Source organism: Leucoraja erinacea, chromosome 22 (genome assembly GCF_028641065.1).
Source record: "Leucoraja erinacea ecotype New England chromosome 22, Leri_hhj_1, whole genome shotgun sequence".
Taxonomy (NCBI): domain Eukaryota; kingdom Metazoa; phylum Chordata; class Chondrichthyes; order Rajiformes; family Rajidae; genus Leucoraja; species Leucoraja erinaceus.
This window is the reverse complement of record NC_073398.1, coordinates 12,136,191-12,156,405: the sequence shown is the minus strand read 5'-3', so window position 1 is coordinate 12,156,405 and position 20,215 is coordinate 12,136,191. Positions and strand designations below refer to the sequence as shown.

At 41.4% G+C, this 20,215-nt stretch overlaps 1 protein-coding gene across 1 annotated transcript in view; it reads right to left on the bottom strand.

Moving 5' to 3' along the window:
* The window catches only part of lrrk2 (leucine-rich repeat kinase 2), a 189,195-nt gene that overhangs the window by 105,682 nt on the left and 63,298 nt on the right, over positions 1-20,215 (bottom strand). Inside the window, exons 19-25 of the mRNA XM_055653579.1 lie at positions 19,298-19,559; positions 16,222-16,419; positions 15,057-15,148; positions 13,340-13,403; positions 12,240-12,478; positions 8,489-8,733; positions 1,157-1,305 (exon numbers count right to left, since the gene is read on the bottom strand). Coding sequence (XP_055509554.1) covers positions 1,157-1,305; positions 8,489-8,733; positions 12,240-12,478; positions 13,340-13,403; positions 15,057-15,148; positions 16,222-16,419; positions 19,298-19,559 — 1,249 coding nt within the window. The remainder of the gene's footprint in view (positions 1-1,156; positions 1,306-8,488; positions 8,734-12,239; positions 12,479-13,339; positions 13,404-15,056; positions 15,149-16,221; positions 16,420-19,297; positions 19,560-20,215) is intronic.

The window sequence follows — 20,215 nt, the reverse complement described above, 5'->3', positions numbered from 1 at the left end:
GCCTTGCGAGTGCAATGTGATGTCACTCGGGTTTTCTTTGGAAATGGGTGAGTTTGAGGGCTGTTTTTAAAACTTTTTAAAACGATTAAAACTTTGGAAATATAGGTGGGAATACGACGGGGAAATGTTCATCGCCTCGACGGGGGAAAATGCGAGTAGGATATGTGAAAATGGGAAGGTTGTTGCCTAGCGTTTGGAAGAAAATAGGAAAAAAGGAAAATTAACCAGATTGACACACAGTCACAAACAAGACGAAGACTCTTAGTATTACAGAGATTTGGACAGATATGGATAGGAAGGGTTTGGAGAGATATGAGCCATATGCAACCAAATGGGACTAGCACAATATGCCAACTTGGTCAGCATGAACATGGTCTGCCAATGGACCCATTTCCATGATGTACAGTTCTGAGTCCTTCCCCCAAGCCAATTCTGAATCCAGTTCGCGAGCTCACTTTGGATATCTCAATTGTATTTGGAATTAATGCCAGAGAAAGCTATAGAAATCAATACAATTACAACTTTTAAAAGAGATTTGGACACAGGTACGATTTAAGGGCTTTGGGTCAAATGTAGGCAAATCGGTCATGCCCAACAAGCCAACTTACTGGGTGGGCAAGGGGGCTGTTTCCACGCAGTGTGATTCAATGACTACATTACATCATTATGTGACTACAAAGTCCATATCCTTTGTGAATACTGTTCATCTGAATTTACCTTAATTCTGTCTGCCAGTGATATATCATGACTTATTTTTGCCTTCCTAATTTCCAATTTAAAGCATCACCCTACATTTTTCATGAAGGCCACTGTAGTTGATAGAGCTGTTGCCTCACAGTGCTAGAGACCAGGGTTCAATCCTGATCTCGGGTACTGCCTGTGTGGAGCTTACACATTCTCCCTGTAACCACGAGGGGTTTTCTCAATGTGCTCTGGTTTCCATCCGCATCCGCAAGATATGCAGATTTGCAGATTAGCTGATCTCTATAAATTGCCCTGAAGTATAGGGTGTGAATGTGCAAGTTGGATAACATAAAACCAGTGGAAATAAATGATTGACGTTTGAGTGGACTCGGTGGGCCATAGGACCTGTTTACATGCAGTATCTCTATAACTATAAATGCAAAGCTGCAATTATAATTGCAAATATACTCACTGAGTCGATTCTCTGAGGCTCTGAATGTTTCCAGCTTTGAGCATTGTGTAATAAATGTATCCGATAGAGTTGAAATGCAGTTTTGACTAAGATCTAGTAGCGTAAGTTCAGTCAAACATAATGAAGGCACGGTTGTGTTAATTTTGTTTCTGAAAAAGGAAAAAGTGCAATTTAAAACCAAAATGTTTACTTTTATATTTCCAACTAATCATCGTAAGAATTAGGGCAGTACAGAGGCATTGCAGTAGAGTTGCTGCCTTACAGTGCCAGAGACCCGGGTTCAATCCTGATTATGGGTGCTGCCTGTACAGAGTTTGTAGTTCTCCCTGTGACTGCGTGGGTTTTCCCCCATGCTATGCTTTCCTCCCACATTCCAAAGACATAAAGGTATGTAGGTTAATTGGCTTCTGTAAATGATCCCCAGGGTGTAGAATAGAACTAGTATACTGCTGATTGTTGGTGAGGGTGGACCAAAAGGCTTGTTTCCACACTGTACCTCAAAACAAAAAAATAAATAAAAATGTTACTGATCCACATGACATTCAAGAAAAACAAAGCATGTAGTTTGTATTGGCCTAATTCTATTGCAAATTAAATGAACAATATCCTCAGATGAATATATGTTTCATGGTTGTTATAACATTTGAGGCATACATTTCTTTCTCATTTGGAAAACTATTATCTGTGCCTTTGCCAAGCCAAAGAAACATCTGAATTTACAACAGACTTGACACCAATACAGGCATTCTAAATCAAAATAGAATAGAAAGTAATCATAAGTTTTATAAATACTATTTATCAAACTCAGCTTTTATGGCATTATAATTAAATGCATTAACGTCCGTGGGTTTTCTTTATTACTATATAATACTCTGTAGTGGTCCACGCGTTGTGTAAACACTCTGTTTAATAATTAACCGATACAGCACCGTCACTCACCCGCGCTTCGTTATTATTTTACTACTACTGTGCCATCCCTTGTGAGCACACCTGAGTTCCACTCCAACTGCCAATCCTTTGAATTCCAACTGCCTAATAGCCCGCCCCCCTGACCGCTTGATTGATTGGTCCCGATCACTCCGGGCCTGTGAGCCGTGCCTTTAGGGATGCCTTCAGGTGCCGGTGAAAACGCTCCACTGGGCCGTTTGTTTGCAGGTGGTTGGTCGTAGTGTGGTTCAGCTGAGCGCCAAGCAGTCGGGCCATTGCTGATCACAACTCGTAGGTGAACTGCGCACCTCTGCCAAGGAGACATCCACTGGCAAACCAAAGCGAGCGATCCAGTGGGAAGTGAGGGCATGTGCAGACGTCGCAGTGGAGGTATCCAAGAGCAGGACGCCTTCCGGCAATCTCGTGAATCGGTCCACGATGGTGAAGTGGTGGGTGACACCTCTGGATGGGGGCAGCAATCCAACGATGTCCACGTGGATGTGGTCGAAACCAAACAAACTCTCTCGGTTTGTTGGCCAGGGCCTTGATCCTGGTTGCATGATCCTGGCAGCTGCTGGCATTAAACAGGTGCTAGAAGTTTACCATGCTGCCAAACTCTTGAAATCTCTTCACCGTAGAGGGTTTGGGAAACTGGCGAATGGCCTTGACCTTGGTCGGGAGCGGGACCGTACCATGCTGATTGTGTGGTGGCCGCGGAAACTGATGGAAGGGAGGCCAAACTGACACTTGGCAAGGTTGATGGCCAGGCCACGCTCGTTGAGCCACTGGCAGAGCAGCCGAAGGTGTGCGCGGTGTTCCTGGTGAGAGCGGCTGGCGATGAGGATGTCGTTGAGGTTAATGAACACGAAGTCCAGCCCGCGGCCGACCATGTCTATGAGCCATTGGAAAGCCCGGGCGTCGTTCTTGAGGCCGAAAGGCATCCGTAGGAACACAAAAAACCCCAACTTGGGGATGTCATCCGAGTGGACCGGAATCTGATGGTAGCCATTTACCAGGTCATTTTTGGAAAAAACCTTGGCACCGTCCAGATTGGCCATGAAGTTCTGGATGTGAGGGACAGGGTCGGCCGTTGTGACATAGTTGAGACGGCGGTTGTCCCCACTGGGTCTCCAGTCCTCAAATGCTTTGGGGACCATGTGAAGCGGAGATGCCCACAGGCTGTCTGAGCAGCGCACTATGCCCATTTCCTCCATCTTGCGGAACTTGTCTTTGGCAAGTTGCAGCTTGTCGGGAGGCAGCTGCGTGCCCGTGCATGGAGTGGCGGTCTGGTGGTGGGGATATGGTGCTTGACCCCATGCTTGGGGCTGGCTGTTATGAACTGAGGGGTTATGATGTCGGGGAAATCGGCCAAGATCCGGGCATACTCGTTGTCAGGGAAGGTCACCGAGCCGAGATGTGGTGCAGTCAATTTGGCGTGGCGCAAAGCGATCGACTCGAACCTCTCAGAATTGATGAGATGTTGTCATTTCACGTCGACCAGCAGGGACTGCGCCCGGAGAAAATCAGCGCCCACCAGTGGTTGGGAGACGTCAGTGACAGTAATGGGCCACTTGAAATGACAGGAGTTGAAGGTGAGCGGGATTGTGCAGACCCCGTATGTCTTGATGTTTCTTTCCGGAACAAGTGTCAGCTCTCGATGGGGGAAAAACACTGACCTCTGCTCCCGTATCCACGAGAAAGCGCCGACCCAAATTAAGATCCCAGGTGTAGCGGAGACGATGCTTCTGGCCGGCCGCAGTAGCCATTACTAGGCATTTCCCTGGATGCGTGCAGGGTGGTCAGCATCAGCAGGCCTCGGAACCCCACATACCTTTGCTGGCGTCGATCGTGGTGGGCCTCACTGCCAAGCCTTCGGTGGGGGACTAGGACCAGCCGCTTGACCCGTTGAGGCACCGCCGACACCGGACTGATTGTGGCACCACCCTGCTGTATGGTCTGCCACAGCACGTCCACACGGGCAGCCAGCCGTCAGGAGTCAGTGAAATCATCGTCTGCGAGCAGGCAAATGTCTTTAGGCATCTGCTCGAGGAATACCTGTTCGAACAGGAGGCAGGTCTTGTGTTCGTCCATCAAAGTGAGCATTTCATTCATAAGCACGGATGGCTTGCGGTCTAGGCCATCCATGTGCAGGAGTCTGTCTGCCCTGTAGCGGCGGCTGAGACCAAACGTGCGTAAGTGGAGCGTTTGAGGCTCTCGAACTTACCATCGGCTGGTGGTTGGTGAAGGTAATCAATTAGGCTCCCGGCGGTGTCCTGGTCCAGTGCCCTGACCACGTAGTAGTACTTGGTGGCATCGGCAGTGATCTGTTGAATGTGAAACTGGGCTTCAGCCTGATCAAACCACATGTGGGGCTGTGATGTCCAGAAAGTGGGCAGTTTGATCGAAACTGCGTTCTGCTGGTCTGGGTTGTCGGCTGCAAACATGATTAAAATCTAAAATAGGTTGTTTTGGATCGTCGGGGCACCACTGTAGAGGTTCACGCATTGTATAAACACTCTGTTAAATAATTAACCGATACAGTCCCATCGTTCACCATCAAGTTAATATTTTACTACTACTGTGCTGTCGCTCGTGAGCACACACAAGTTCCACTCCAACTGACAATCCTTCGAATTCCAACTGCCGCCTTTGAATTCCAACTGGCTAATGGCCCATCCCCCCACGATCACATGATTGGTCGGTTCTGATCACGCCCAGTCCACGCGAGAGTTCGAGCCAGACCAACGACGGTTCGATACCAAAATGGCTCAGGCCGCCACAACTGAATACAAATGGAGGCAATACCCAAAATCACAAACTATTGCATTATTGTAATATAACCTATTGAAATGTAATACCCTAAAATGATGTGGAATACAAAACTAAATAACAATATCAAAAATGCTTTGACATGTACTTTTAATTCATTTTCACCCTTGAAAGTAATCCAGATGGCTGCATCAATTCTCTATATTGGTCACTCAAGGAACCGCAGATGCTGTAATCTTGAGCAAAACACAGTGCTGGTGTGCTCAGCAGTCAGGCAGCATCTGTGGAGGGAATGGTTAGGCGATCTTTTGGGTCAGGACCCGTCTTCAGACTGAAGGCCATTACAAAGACTGTCAAATTATAAAGACGAGGTGGGTTTATGGACCCAATTGGGTGAAGTAAGTGACATAGGTGGGAGATGAAAATGAGGCAAAGTGTCAGATGAGGAGAGGAACTAGAAGGAAGTATATACATGATAGGGGTGAAAGACTGGCAGGATAGCAGGAAAAATGGATGCCCCCTAGGGTGGAGGTGGGGGGTGCACAGTAAAGAGTGAAGTAGCAGTCTGTGTATTAGTTCAAGTTGGAGAATTCAATGTTCATACCATTGGGTTATAACCACCATTGTGTACATTGGACTTTGTCTATGGAACTGAAGCGCGACAATGCTAAGAACTATATTCTGCACTCTGTATCTGGAATTTTTTCTATCTATTCTACTTGAGTTTGACTTGAATGTATTTATATATAGTATTCTCCAATCCGATTGTATAGCATGCATATATAAACAAAGCGTTTCACTGTACCTCTGAATTTTTGACAGTAATAAATTTAAATCTAATGAGATGCTGTTCCTCCAGTTTGCACCCGGCCAAGTATAAAGGTCATTGTGAGAATGTGGAGTTAAAATAGTACTTTTCCCTTTAACCCCAGAAGGTGCAACACTTGTCCCTTTACATCCCCTCTTACATCCATCCAGGAACTCTATCATCCCTTCCAGGTGAGACAGTTCATATGTATCTCTTCAAACCTCATCCATCACATCCATCATGCTCTTGATGTGGCTTCATTTATATTGGCGAGGCGAAGTGTAGATTAGGTGACCGTTTCACCGAATCCCTCTGCTCTGTCCAAGAAGGCCTGCCAGATCTTCTTCTTGCTAACTCTTATAACTCCTCTGTACTGTTCTTTCTTTTTACTGTTCTTTACCTCCTCCGTTGACAGAGTGAGGCCGCACACAGACTGGAAGAACACCTCATATTCTACTGGAAAGCTTACAATGCACTCGGCTGGACATTGAACGCTCCAATTTTAAGCAACACCCCCTCCCCCTCTTTTCCCTGTGTCTCCACGCCCCGGTACATACCAATTTCTCCCACTATCTCAACCCCTCCTGCATTACCTTTCATTCTTCTCCTCTCCTTATCTGACATCCTTTTGTCTCCTTTTCATCTCTAGCCTTTCATTTACTCCACCTACTTGTCAATCAACTCTAATCACCTGTATCCATCTAACACTGGCCAAGTTTTGTCTTGCCCCCACCTCTTTTTTCCAGCTTACTCCCCCCCTACTACAATCAATCTAAAGAAGGGGCTTGGGTCAAAACGTCACCTATGCATACCCTCCACAGATGTGCCTGATATGCCGAGTTATTCCAGCACTTTATGTTTTCTATTTTGGTGATATACCCCAATTTGATAACTTATTTCCTTGGGGACTAACAAGCAGGTTCTCATAAATGAATAAAGAAACTTTAAGGAAGATTTTGAGAAAAGTTTGATATGGTCATAGTTCTGGGAGCTTTTTGACCTGTCCCCAACATCTATAATTAACATTGCAAGGTGTTAAGTGACTTGATCAAAGCAGTTTTGGTCTTCTAATTTGAGGAAGGACATTCTTTATTTTAATATGACTTATTTGCACGGAGAAGCAATTAAATCTCCCATCCATATTTGGCGATCCTTGCATGGCCATGGGGGAATAGTGGGTGGAGATACCTGGCAATGATCTGCGTCCAATATAATGCAGCCTATACTGTATTTCTTCTAACCTAGCTCTTATCAAATAGTCTGTGATTGCTGAACTAAAATGATCTCCACATTTGGGCTAAGTAATTTAGGTTTAACAAGAAGATAGGAAACATTTCTTCCAAATGTTTTTTCTGCAAAGATTTCACTGTAGCATCAGTTGGCAGATCTAAAAAAGGTTCTGCTTCACAGAACTTTATCAGCTTGCAGAGATGAGTGAACATAATGGAACTTAATATTTATATTTATAGGATGTATTTGTGGAACACTTGGAACTTGGCATTCTCTCTGCAAATATACCAATATATTCAATTTCTTTTTAGCAGTTTCCAAAATGCTGAAATCTCAACAATCAATGTACAATTGAAAAATATGAATATTTCATGTCAAATAATGCTTATGATTACATAATAGAACTTTTAGTAGCATTACATATCACAATAGTTCACTTTTCTGCAAATACTAAATCTATTGCTCCCACACAAAAATTCTAAAATTGCTTCTTAGTCCAATCAGTGAGTGCCAAATTCCTTAAAATACAGCAGTTGCTCATAGCCTCACAACTATATTTACCTACGTGACTTTACATGATAAAAATGGTAATATTCCAAATTGCATTGCAAAAATTCATAAACAGATATTTATGGCATAGAGGAGGCTATTCCTCCCATTAAATTTGTACCAGACTTTCTTCATCAAGCTGAGGATAAAGTGAACCTTAAAATGTGATACTTGTTACATTAGTTTTATTGTGTCACCTAATGTTAGCTTGAAGGATAAAGGTCTGAACTGACAATGTTATTTTACTACAGCATGTAATATGACAAGGAGCCCTTGGTTGTGGCAGATTATCATACCCTGACAGAAGCACCACAAATGATTTCTAAATGATCATCACAACATTCTAATCCAGTGGAGCATGATGACCACAGTTAAACTTCACAGAATGGCATTATAATTTTGTGTTCTGTCTGCTTTGATAGCTTTTACTTTGTTATGTTAAGGTGCAAGAGCAGTTTACTGTCTCTCTGGCTCTTGTGGAGCGAGATGAACTTCACATATCTCCATTCATTTCATCACATGTAATATTTTACATTTACTAAAATTGACATCCATACATAACAATTCTGCTCATTTGCAAATTCCGCTGGGTTCCTTTGTGAGTCCTTGGTGCTTTCTTCAGTCCTTCCCCTTTCTTACCACGTACTCCTCCACCATCCCATTTTCCTGGTTTTCTTGGACTTACAATTTGCCTGTACCTCATTTGCACTATCAGATGGCACTATGGTGATCAGCACAACTCTCCAACACTCCAGTTAAATCATTTATATTAACTTATTTCAGTTTTCAAACAATTTCTTATCCAGTTCCATGTTTTATCTGCAATCTTCTTAAGAATCTGTAACAGTAGTTACAGAATAAATCATATTATTAATTCTTTGCAGTATTTTGGGGTACTTAACTAACCAACAATAACCAAAATATGGCAAATGGGGAAAAGCTTTCCCATCCAGTAAGTCCCTGACTTATAGCAGGTCTGTGCAAGTCCACAACTTAGTTTTGTGTGAATGACTGTTGAATATACAAATATGATTCGTAGAAAAACTTACCCTACAAGTAACAATTCTTCAAGTTTCTCTGTGGCTTCTGCAAGACATGCTGGGAAAGATGAGAGCTGGTTATGAGACAAGTTTAATTTTTTCAGGGTCGGGCATTTGCAGTTCATGTTCAGAAAATGTCCAATGATATTTGCGGAGATATCAAGGAATTTAATGAAGTGCATTTCAAGTATGCACGAAGGAAAAGAGGTCAGCTTGTTGTTGCTCAAGTCTATATCAGTCAGACACTTGAGAACCTAGGGAAAATTAAATGTCACCTTTCAGAAACAGAGATCTCACTTTAAAGCAAGTCAATACAATTCCACTCCATTAGATTACAAATGAAATTTAAGTGGTCCAGAGCCCACTCCACCTGTCATCAAAATCATGGATAATTTTCCACCACATGGTTATTTCCTGCACTATTTAATATTGCATGATTCCCTCTATAACAGAAAAAACTTTGGGCGAACTAAGAATTTGACAGGGGCGTTAAGAGTACATTAAAGAAGGAATTCTGGAGGGCACAAAGGGGACATGAGATACCTTTGACAGATAATGTAAAGAAGTATCCAAAGAGATCTGACAAGCAAGTCAAGGGAAAAAGAATGATTAGGAAGAGAATAAGGACCCTTGAAGATCAAATTTGGCTATGTAGATGAGTGAGGTGTTACATTTATAATTCTTATCTGCATTTACATGGAGAAAGACTTGGATGCAAGGGATCTTGGGCAAATTAATACTGCTTTTACCAGGGTATTTGTATATTATTGTCACGTGCAAGGAGATACAGTGAAAAACGGTTTGCATGCAATCCGGTCAATTCATACCATACAAAAGTGCAATTAAACCATGCACCATTACAGGTGCTGCAAAAAGAAAAATAACCAGAGTGCAGAATATAGTGTTACAGCATTACAGCCACAGATAAATTGCACAGAAAAAGCGCAAAGGGCACAATGAGCTACATTGGGAGTCTAAAGTAGAGTCTGGTGTAAAGTGAGAAGGGAAAGAGTTAAAAGGATCCTGAGAGGCAACTTTTCCACATGTATGGCGGTGCACACATGAAAATAGATGCCGGAGGAAGTGATAGAGTACAATTATGACATGTATAAGAAACTTGGGACAGGAAAAAAATTAGAGAAGGTTTTGAGGGATATGGGCTAGGTACAGGCAAATAGGACTAGCTCAGTTAGCCAACTTGGTTGGCATGGATGAGCTAAACTTAAGGGTTCAATTCCGTTTGTTTTACATAACTCTATGACAGTTATGTTAAACAAAAAGTGTTAATCAATTTACAAAGGTTCATTATTCACTGCATGAAACATTTCTGATAATCTCAATGCTAAATTGCCAACACCTCATTCTGAGACAATGTTCTGGACTCCACAATCAGCAGAACGTTCTTCCCTGTATCCAGTCTACTGAGCACTGTAGGGATGTTGTACGATTTTTGAAATCAGTATTTTGCAAAAAGAGTCCTCCAAATTTGTCTTCCTACAAAAGTGCTAATTTATTATCTGTGCATTACATGAAGTGATTACCAGGTCATGTTCTAATTAATACTGTATTTTATGTTTCTACCTTCTGCTATCCAGCAGCTTAAATTCTATCCTGTAAACACGAGCTTGGCTGACGAATAACCAACAGCTTGGCTGACGAGAGAAGTTAACGCATTGGTTAAGAATAAGAAAGAACCATGGAACAGATATAGGGAGCAGAGATCAAGTGTATCCCTGGAGGAGTTTCAGGTACGAAGAAGCAAAGTAATAAAGGAAATCACAAGGGCAAAAAGGGGACAGGAGATAGCTCTGGCATATAGCATTAAGGACAATCGATTTTATAAATACATAAGGGGGGAAATGGTAAGAAGAGAGTGAGTGGGACACCTCAAGAATCAAAGCGGTCGACTTTGAGTGGAGCCACAGTGGATGGGCAAGATCCTCAATTAGTATTTCTCCTCCGTATTTACCGAGGAGAAAGGCAGGAGACGGAGGAACTTGGAGAGCAGTCAGTGTCACTGTCGATGAGGTGCTGAAGGTACTATCGTGTATGAAGGTAGACAAATCTCCAGGGCCTGATCAGATACATCCAAGGACATTGTGGGGAACCAAAGAGGAAATTGTGGGAGCCCTGGTTGAAATTTACGAGTCGTCTTTAAATATAGGAGAGGTGCCGGAGGACTGGAGGGTGGCAATTGTTGTGCCTCTATTCAAGATGGGCTGCAGGGAAAATGCTGGGAACTATAGGCCAGTGAGTTTAACATCTGTAGTTGGAAAGTTACTAGAGATTATTCTGAGGGATAGGACCTACAGGCATTTAGGCGGAAAAGGGCCGATTACGGATAGTCAACATGGTTTTGCACCTTGGAAATAGTGTCTCACAAATCTGATTGAGTTTTTTGATGATGTGACCAAAAAGGTCAATGAGGGCAGAGCTGTAGATGTTGTATATATGGACTTCAGCAAAGCATTCGACAAATTTTGCATGGTAGATTGCTCTTGAAGGTTAGATTGCATGAAATGCAAGGTGAGATAACTGAATGGATAGAAAATTGGCTTAATGTAAGGAAGCAGAGGGTGATGGGGAAGGTTGCATCTTGGTCCGGAGGCCAAGAAGTGGTGTGGTGTGCCTAGAAGTGTGCCTCAGGCTTTGTTGCTGGGCCCGTTACTGTTTGTTATCTATATCTATGATTTGGGTGAGAACATACACGGCAAGATTAGCAAATTTGCAGATGATACAAAAGTGGGTGGTTTTGCAGATAGTGAAGATGATTGTGAAAAATTGCAGCAGGATCTTGATCGATTGGCCAGGTGGGCTAAGGAATGGTTGATGGAATTTAATACAGAGAAATGTGAGGTGTTGCATTTTGGGAAGTCTAACATGGGCAGGATCTATACAGTGAATGGTAGAGCTCTGGGAAATGTTGTAGAGCAGAGGGATCTAGCAGTTCAGGTGCGTGATGTCTTGAAGGTGGAGTCACAGGTAGATTGGGTGGTCAAAAAGACTTTTGGCACATTGGCCTTCATCAGTCAGAGTATTGAGCATAGAAGTTGGGAGGTCATGTACCAGTTGTGTAAGACTTTGGTGAGGCTGCATTTAGAGTATTGTGTTCAGTCCTGGGCACCATGTTATAGGAAAGATGTTATGATGGAAAAGGTACAGAGAAGATTTATGAGGATGTTGCCAAGACTAGAGGGTCTGTGCTAGGCTGGGACTATTCCTTGAAGCGCAGGAGGATGAGGGGTGATCTTATAGAGGTGTATAAAATCATGAGAAGAATAGATCGGGTAGATGCACAGTCTCGTGCCCAGAGTAGGGGAATCGAGGACCAGAGGACATAGGTTTAAGATGAAGGGGAAAAGATTGAATTGGAATCTGAGAGGTAACTGACAGTTGTACGGAACAAGCTGCCAGAGGAGGTAGTTGAGGCAGGAACTATCCCAACATTTCAGAAATAGTTACATGATTGGGACAGGTTTAGATAGATATGGACTTAAGGCCGGTAGGTGGGAGTAGTGTAGCTGGGACATGTTGGCCAGTGTGGGCAAGTTGGGTCGAAGGGCCTGTTTCCACAGTGTATCACTCTACGACTATGACTACAACACTGTTAAGCCTGCTATCTAATATTTAGTTAGTTAACTAAAAGACATATATTTTTCATTCTGATGTTATGATAAACACCAATGTTATATAATTCTTAATTATCAACAGTATATGGAAACAAGAGCATGCAAAATATCTGGAGAAGTAGTGTTCTTACAGAGCACAAATCCTGTGAGAAATTCCTCAAATTATTATGTCTTAGATCCAGTTTTTGCAGTCGTGCTAGCTGTCCAGCAATACATTTTTCACTGATGCAGTTTACATTGTCCAATTCATTTCCAGATAGGTCCAATGACCTGATATATTCTGTTTCAAAGCCAAGGTGTAACAAATCATCTTGTCCACTTTCAAACGAGGGTCCTTTTTGTGCACCATCTAGGAGAAAGCATGGGTATTTTTAAAGTTCCACCAAATGAAGCAATTTTTCACTTGCAAACAGTTCTGTTATAATGTGAGAGTTGTGTAACGAAAGGTCGCATTAGAAAACAAATTGTGTCAATGGGGAAAAGAAGATTAGAGGTTAGAGAATTTCAAGCTTGTAATAACGAACTTCGCCCCCACCCTCAACAGGATTTTGAAAAAGATATATTTAATAGCTTTAAGTTAATTTTCATTACTGCAAATTATGTTATGAGCAATTCAGCCCACATAACACAAATATGTTTCCTTAATTCACCAACAGCATTATATTCAATTTGCAGTACTGAAATTTGCGTTATACAAAATTACCCAAGAAATATGTTAATATTTATGGGACTAGCCAAGATGGAGCATCTTGGCCAGCGTGGACTTGTTGGCCCAAAGGGCCCAAGTACATACAAGGTCTCTCCAAATACACTATGGCAGTATCTAAACCTATTGCAGTCCTCGTCTAATATCAAACTATATAGATGGCTTACTCCATGACTAATAAACAAATAAAATGCATCAAATAATAGTCAAAATAAGGTCTATTGCAATTAGTCTGGTGGAAAATGGGAGGGGGAGAATAAAATATTACACCAGTACACTTCAGTGAATGAGAATGTGTTGAAAAGATAAAGATAAAGTCTAAGAAATTATTTAAGTGGTTGAAAGTATAATTAATAAGTAAATTAGAGCTTTAGAAAAGACAGTGACTGAACTTGCAGAACAATCCTGTATGATAATAAATGCCTTCTGTGAAATTAATTTAGATATTCTATCTCATCACTACTGATTTGGAATGGTCCAAATAAAACAACATTGTTCATAAATCAAATTCAGAGTTTTCATTACCTGATCTTGGAGAAGTCACTCTCCCATTTGCGTTAACTGCAAGCTCGACATCGTTAGGTTCATTCTACCAAAATCATAACCATAATCATAATCATACTTTATTAGCTAAGTATGTTTTGCAACATACGAGAAATTTGATTTGCCATACAGTCATACCAATAAAAAGCAACAAAACACACAAGATACATTTTAACATAAACATCCACCACAGTGACTCCTCCACATTCCTCACGGTGATGGAAGGCAATAAAAAAGTACAGAGGCAAATAAATAAATTATGGGTCTTTGTCCCAAACATTATGGAGGGCACTGTAGTTACTCCAGCACTTTGTGCCTTTATATAAAAATGAACAAATATTATACCAAACCAGAAATGGTATACATGAGGAATGTCAGAGTTGGCGGAACACTTTATTCTATCGGGACTCTTTAAAGTATTTGAGGTATTATACGGGAAACCAGAAATTCACTAGATACATGAAATTATTTTGGGGGGGGGGGGGGGGGGGGGGGAGAGTTGGGGGGGTGGGGGGGGGGGGGTTCAGGGCATACATTTTTAAGATAGCCATTAATAACCTCATAAGAGAATTCAGGAAAAATGTCTCCGCCTAAAAGGTGCAAAAAATAAGGAAAGGTTGAGCTGAAAGTGCTAATACATCCAAGGGGTGAGCAAATATAAAGGAAGAGATAGATATGTTAAAGGGGTGACGTGAGAACATCTCGAGACATAAATACAATAAGGCAGCACTGTGAACACACCATATCCATGTACTAAGAATGATTGCATATGGTGATGTTCAGGCTAAGGCATTTTTAAAGTAAAAAAGTATGAAACTAAATATGCATTACCAATTGTTGTAGGCAATCGCACAGATCAAGCCAATATTTTCCTTTATCCATAAAATGCAAGATCTTAAATGGATAGGGAATCCACCACCTTCAATAATGAAGCTGTGGAGTGTAGCTCATTTAGTATTTTCAGTGCTTTCTTGTGGGACAAAAATGTGCTGGTATGTATATCTATTTCAAATTAAGTCACATCTATCAGGAATTTTTTCCAGTTCTGATTTTATGATCAATCTACTTCCAGTTTAATAAATAACTAAAAAGTGTGAAATCACTGTCACAAAAAAAGTGTCGACTATTTTATCTCCAGGACAAAGTCATTACTCTGCTTTTCAGTACTTTTGAACAAAGCTGCTAAAAATATCACTTGCCCTACAAATGGAAGTCTTAAAACCACAAATGAAATTCAATATTAAAATGTTTCGGCACGTTCTGCAATAAGAAAAATAACACTATTCCCATGACATTGCCGTAAATTTGTCTTGTTTTACAGTTGACATTAGAGACTTGTTCAGAAACTCAGTCTCAAACTCGACAATGGGCCCAGAATTTCACCAGGTTCAATACTTCACCTTCATTGTTGATGAGTTAATTTTCCATTAACTTGCTGTGCTAAGAATTTATGCATTTCTTTAAAACTGCTGGAATTTGAATTATCAGTATGGAACAAATGCTTTCTGTGTTTTTTGTGAAACCTAGTAGATTTTATGATAAACATTTTGTCAAATAAAATGTAGATTTGAAACTGATATACATTGTGGTAAATAATGTGACTACTGAAAAATCTATTTGTGAAAAGGGAAACTAACGTACCAGATTGAATATTGATATTACTTGCAATAGATTTCTTTTGAAACTAAAATTTCCATACCAATAAATTGTAGTGCCTCAACTTAACCGTGGATTCGCTGTATGTTCCAGAACAGATGGTATCATTTGAATTCGTAGCCAGTGCTTCACTTCCTAAATTAAAAAGGTTGGGATATTTTCAATTAACATGGAAATAAACATACAGAGAAACTCCTACTAAGCAGATTTAAGTCAGCCAGACTAGAATACAACAGGAAAATAATCCTTCAATACTCAAATAACCTGCATTTTGGTTACAATACGCTTTGTTTCAGTCACCACAAATACATTTCCAGCAGTCAGACGTGTGTTTTTAATAGAGCAAATTGTAAAAATTAAGCGTTGGCATTATTCCTTATAATAGAATATGCAGCAAATATTAATGAAGAAAATCCATACACAAAAGCGATTGTTCCTTTTAACACATGGAGAAAAAAAATAGCTGATATTTTCATCGGAACCAAACAAACAATATTAAAGCCACTTGTGAAATATTTTCTTGCTTTCAAAGCAAGAAAGTTATTGCGATGTTAATTTATTACAGACTTATTTAAATGATACAGAGGCGGCTTAGAAAACATTTTATCAGGATGCATCACAGCATGGTTTGGGAACAGCTCAATCTAAGACCGCAAGAAATCGCAGAGAATTGTGGACGCAGCCCAGACCATCATGTAGACCAACCTCCCTTCCAGTGACCATCTGCACTTCACACTGCCTTGGCAAGGCCATCTGTATAATCAAGGATGAGTCTCACCCTGGACACTCCTTCCTCTCCCCTCTCCCATTCGGCAAGAGATACAGAGGTATGAAAATGTATACTTCCAAATTCAGGGACAATTTCTTCTCAGCTGTTATCAGGCAGCTGAACCATCCTAACACTATCTGTAGAGCGGCATTGAGTTATCATCTCATTGGAGACCCTCGGGCTATCTTTAATTGGACTTTATGCGGCTTTATCTTGAATTAAACATTATTCCTTTTATCCTATATCTGTACACTGTGGACAGCTTGATTGTATTCATGTATAGTCTTTCCACTGTCTACGTAGCACGCAACAAAAAAGCCTTTCACTGTACCTCGGTATGCGTGACAATAAACTAAACTAAGATAAAATAACCTCCCTAACTGCAATAAAACAAAGAGCTAAATTCATAAACTTGTTTGAATATCCGAAAGAAGCTCACCTTCGCTCACCAAGTCGTTAAAGATGAGATTTTCTTTTCCATCAGTTGCCAATACATTTGACAACAGAGTACAATCATTATTTTTATCCAATACTTCCTCATAGTAACACAGTTCAGAATTTGTATTTGAATTCTGCATTACCAAAGATGTTGATTCTGATGTACCATTTTGCCAGAGTCCAAAGGAAGCAACAGTCACTATAAAGAATAGAAGCAAAACTTACTAGGTTGCTTGCTATTAAAAAAATATGCTGCAAAAGATGTGTAAGAATCTGGCTAAGGGGGAAAATGCATGGTTAACATCACTGTGGTTGGGGATTAGGAAGATGTTGATTTTCTGGCATGCATAATGTGCATAGCACCATGTGCAAAAGCATCACAAATTTGGGGCTTTCAACTTAATAATGAGTAGCAAGTGGATATTAATTGGAAAGTCATAAACAGAATGATTTATCTCAAAATAGTGGGTGCACTTTAAGTGAGATCTTCTGCTTCAAGTAACCATATAACCATATAACAATTATAGCACGGAAACAGGCCATCTCGGCCCTACAAGTCCATGCCGAACAACTTATTTCCCTTAGTCCCACCTGCCTGCACTCATACCACAACCCTCCATTCCCTTCTCATCCATATGCCTATCCAATTTATTTTTAAATGATACCAACAAACCTGCCTCCACCACTTCCACTGTAAGCTTATTCCACACCGCTACCACTCTCTGAGTAAAGAAGTTCCCCCTCATGTTACCCCTAAACTTCTGTCCCTTAATTCTGAAGTCATGTCCTCTTGTTTGAATCTTCCCTATTCTCAAAGGGAAAAGCTGATCCACATCAACTCTGTCTATCCCTCTCATCATTTTAAAGACCTCTATCAAGTACCCCCTTAACCTTCTGCGCTCCAGAGAATAAAGACCTAACTTATTCAACCTTTCTCTGTAACTTAGTTGTTGAAACCCAGGCAACATTCTAGTAAATCTCCTCTGTACTCTCTCTATTTTGTTGACATCCTTCCTATAATTGGGCGACCAAAATTGTACACCATACTCCAGATTTGGTCTCACCAATGCCTTGTACAATTTTAACATTAGATCCCAGCTTCTATACTCAATGCTCTGATTTATAAAGGCTAGTATACCAAAAGCTTTCTTTACCACCCTATCTATGAGATTCCACCTTCATGGAACTATGCACGGTTATTCCCAGATCCCTCTGTTCAACTGTATTCTTCAATTCCCTACCATTTACCATGTACGTCCCATTTTGATTTGTCCTGCCCAGGTGTAGCACCTCACATTTATCAGCATTAAACTCCATCTGCCATCTTTCAGGCCATTTGGAAGAATGGATCTGTAGACTTTGGAAATCATCTTCATTATCCACAACACCCCCTATCTTGGTATCATCTGCATACTTACTAATCCAATTTGCCACACCTTCATCCAGATCATTGATGTACATGACAAACAACAAAGGACCCAACACCGATCCCTGAGGCCACCCACTTTAGTGTCATCTGCAAATTGATTAATCCTGCCTTGTACATTCTCATCCAAACTGTTGAAAAAAAACAAAAACAGCAAAGGGCCCAGCACCAATCCTTGAGACACATCACTAGTCACATGTCTCCTGTCTAAAAAACAACCTTTCACCATCACCCTCTGCATCCTTTCATGAAATCAATTTTCCATCAAGTCTTCCTGGATCCCATGTAATTTAACCTTCCAAAACAGCCTACCATGTGCAATCTTGACAAATGCTTGCTGAAATCCATATAGACATCGTCTACGGTTCTGCCCTCATCAATCCTCTTGGTTACATCTTCAAAAACTCAGATTTGTGTGACACAATCTCCCACGTACAAAATCGTGCTGATTATCCCTAATCAGCCCTTGTATACCTAAATTAATTGGATGGAAAAAATAGTGCAACACTGCTCCCATGAGCAATGGCCAGAGACAACTTCACCTGTGGAAGGGTCTACCTGTCAATGATAGGCCGAGTCAGCCACAGCAGGAAATGCAACCATAGATGAAACATTCTCCTCTCCAACACAACATTAAAGCCACACCAACTTTCACAGATGGACGGATGCTAACTCCCTAACTGATCTCAGCGCGATCACTTTAATGTCAAGCAAAGGCAATTGACAGGAATAGAGAAAAATTAGAATGTGGACAATGAGGCGAATACAGCATATGACCAAGCAGCAAGCTCAAAAGTTGCAGATCCACAGCTTCTTGGTCGCAGATGGCGAAACCTTTAAGGGAAAACGTCAGAGGAAAAAACAGAGTAGCAGACCCAGAAGATATTAATTAAGTTCAAGTTCAAATGTATTTGTCACATGCACCATAAGGTGCAGTGAAATGTAAAAAGCTTTCTTCACTGTTCAAGCCCACTGGTCAGGATGGTCGGAATGCCGACGTCGGGACAGGTCGAGCACACCCCGCGGCCCGGAGCTCTCATTCGACCACCTCCTTATTGGAGACTGCATCTTCCAGATGACCCTCGGAGAGGGATCGCCTGCTCCACGATGGTAAAGTAATGTCCGCTCCACGCCTGCCGCCAGAAGATCCACAGACCAAGGCTCCAAGATGTTGTAGGCCAAAGGCCAGCGGTCAGAGTGCTTCTCCGGCGACCCCCGGCAAAGGGGTCCGCAATGTTAAAGTCCCCACCGCGCCGCAGCTGAAGGTCTGGGCCCGCGATGTTAAAGTCCCTGCTGTGCCGCCGCTGAATCTCTGAGCCCGACTACAGAAAAGGCCACACCAAACCAGCTGTAAAGCCCCGAGGAGGGGGGCGAAGAAGCGACAAGCAAGAAAGTCACCTCTCCGTGGAGGTAGGTGCCTGAAAACGGTGTCCCCCTATTCCCACCCACCACCCCCCCACACAAGACATACAGAGAAACCCTAAAACATGCTTTTGGACAAACTAAAAAAAAAAAAAAAAGTCGAAACAACGAACATGCTGCAGGCGAGGCAGCCGACTTGCAACACCACCGGAACTGGAATCGTGTTTCCTCACTAATGCTGACAGCTAAAGCTGTGAAAGTCAAACAAATAATTCCTTCTTGTACTTACTTGGTTGTTGTTTTGAATGTGGAACATTTTCATCAGGAAACAGTGGATGCAACCAAGCAGCTTCAATCTTCCTCATATGAAGTCCACTTAAGCAAATAGCTTTATTGTTTTGATCTAATCCAAGTTTTCTTAATAGCATGCTTATGATTTTGTCATCCCCCATTTTAATGCTGACATGTAAAGCTTTCTGAATATCCTGCTCATGTGCTCCGCTGTTGAGCAGAAGTTCCACTAAAAATGGGCTTCTCTTTTTCATACAAGCCTATGGAAAACATGAAAGAGTTATTAAAATTCCAGTACAATTAACAACCTAATTAAACTGCAGACTATTTTTATTATTCATCGGATCCAAGAAGTACTCTGCTGTTTTTCCTCATGAATTTAGAATAATTTTAAATTTGAGTATGTGGGCACAGGCAAGGTTTTGAGGCAGAAAAAAGTGATAAGCTCCAAACTGCAAACTTCAGTATTTATCTCACAAGTAGTTGAGAAGAAGCAAGTTGTCTATTGTGGTGAAGCAGTACTTCAACGCAATTAAATTTAATGTCACACTCAAAATTTTCCTCCAGGTTTCCTGACACTTTCCATTGATAACTAGATAATGACATAAAAGCAAATAAGGCTGCAGAAAAGTAATATCAAATATAGACACAAGGAACTGGTTTATAAACAAAAAAATCATAAAGTGCTGGTATAACCCAATAGGTCGAGCAGCATTCCTGAGAACATGGATCGGTGATGTTTCGGGTTGGATAATCAGACTGATTATGGTGGGGAGGAAAATGCTGGAAGGGAGGTGGGGGCAGGTCCAGTTCCTACTGGGTTTCTACCCCCTACTACAATCTGCCTGAGAAAGGGTCCCAACCTGAAATGTCACCTTTCCATAAAAACTCATGTCAAAAGCGCTATTTATCCAAA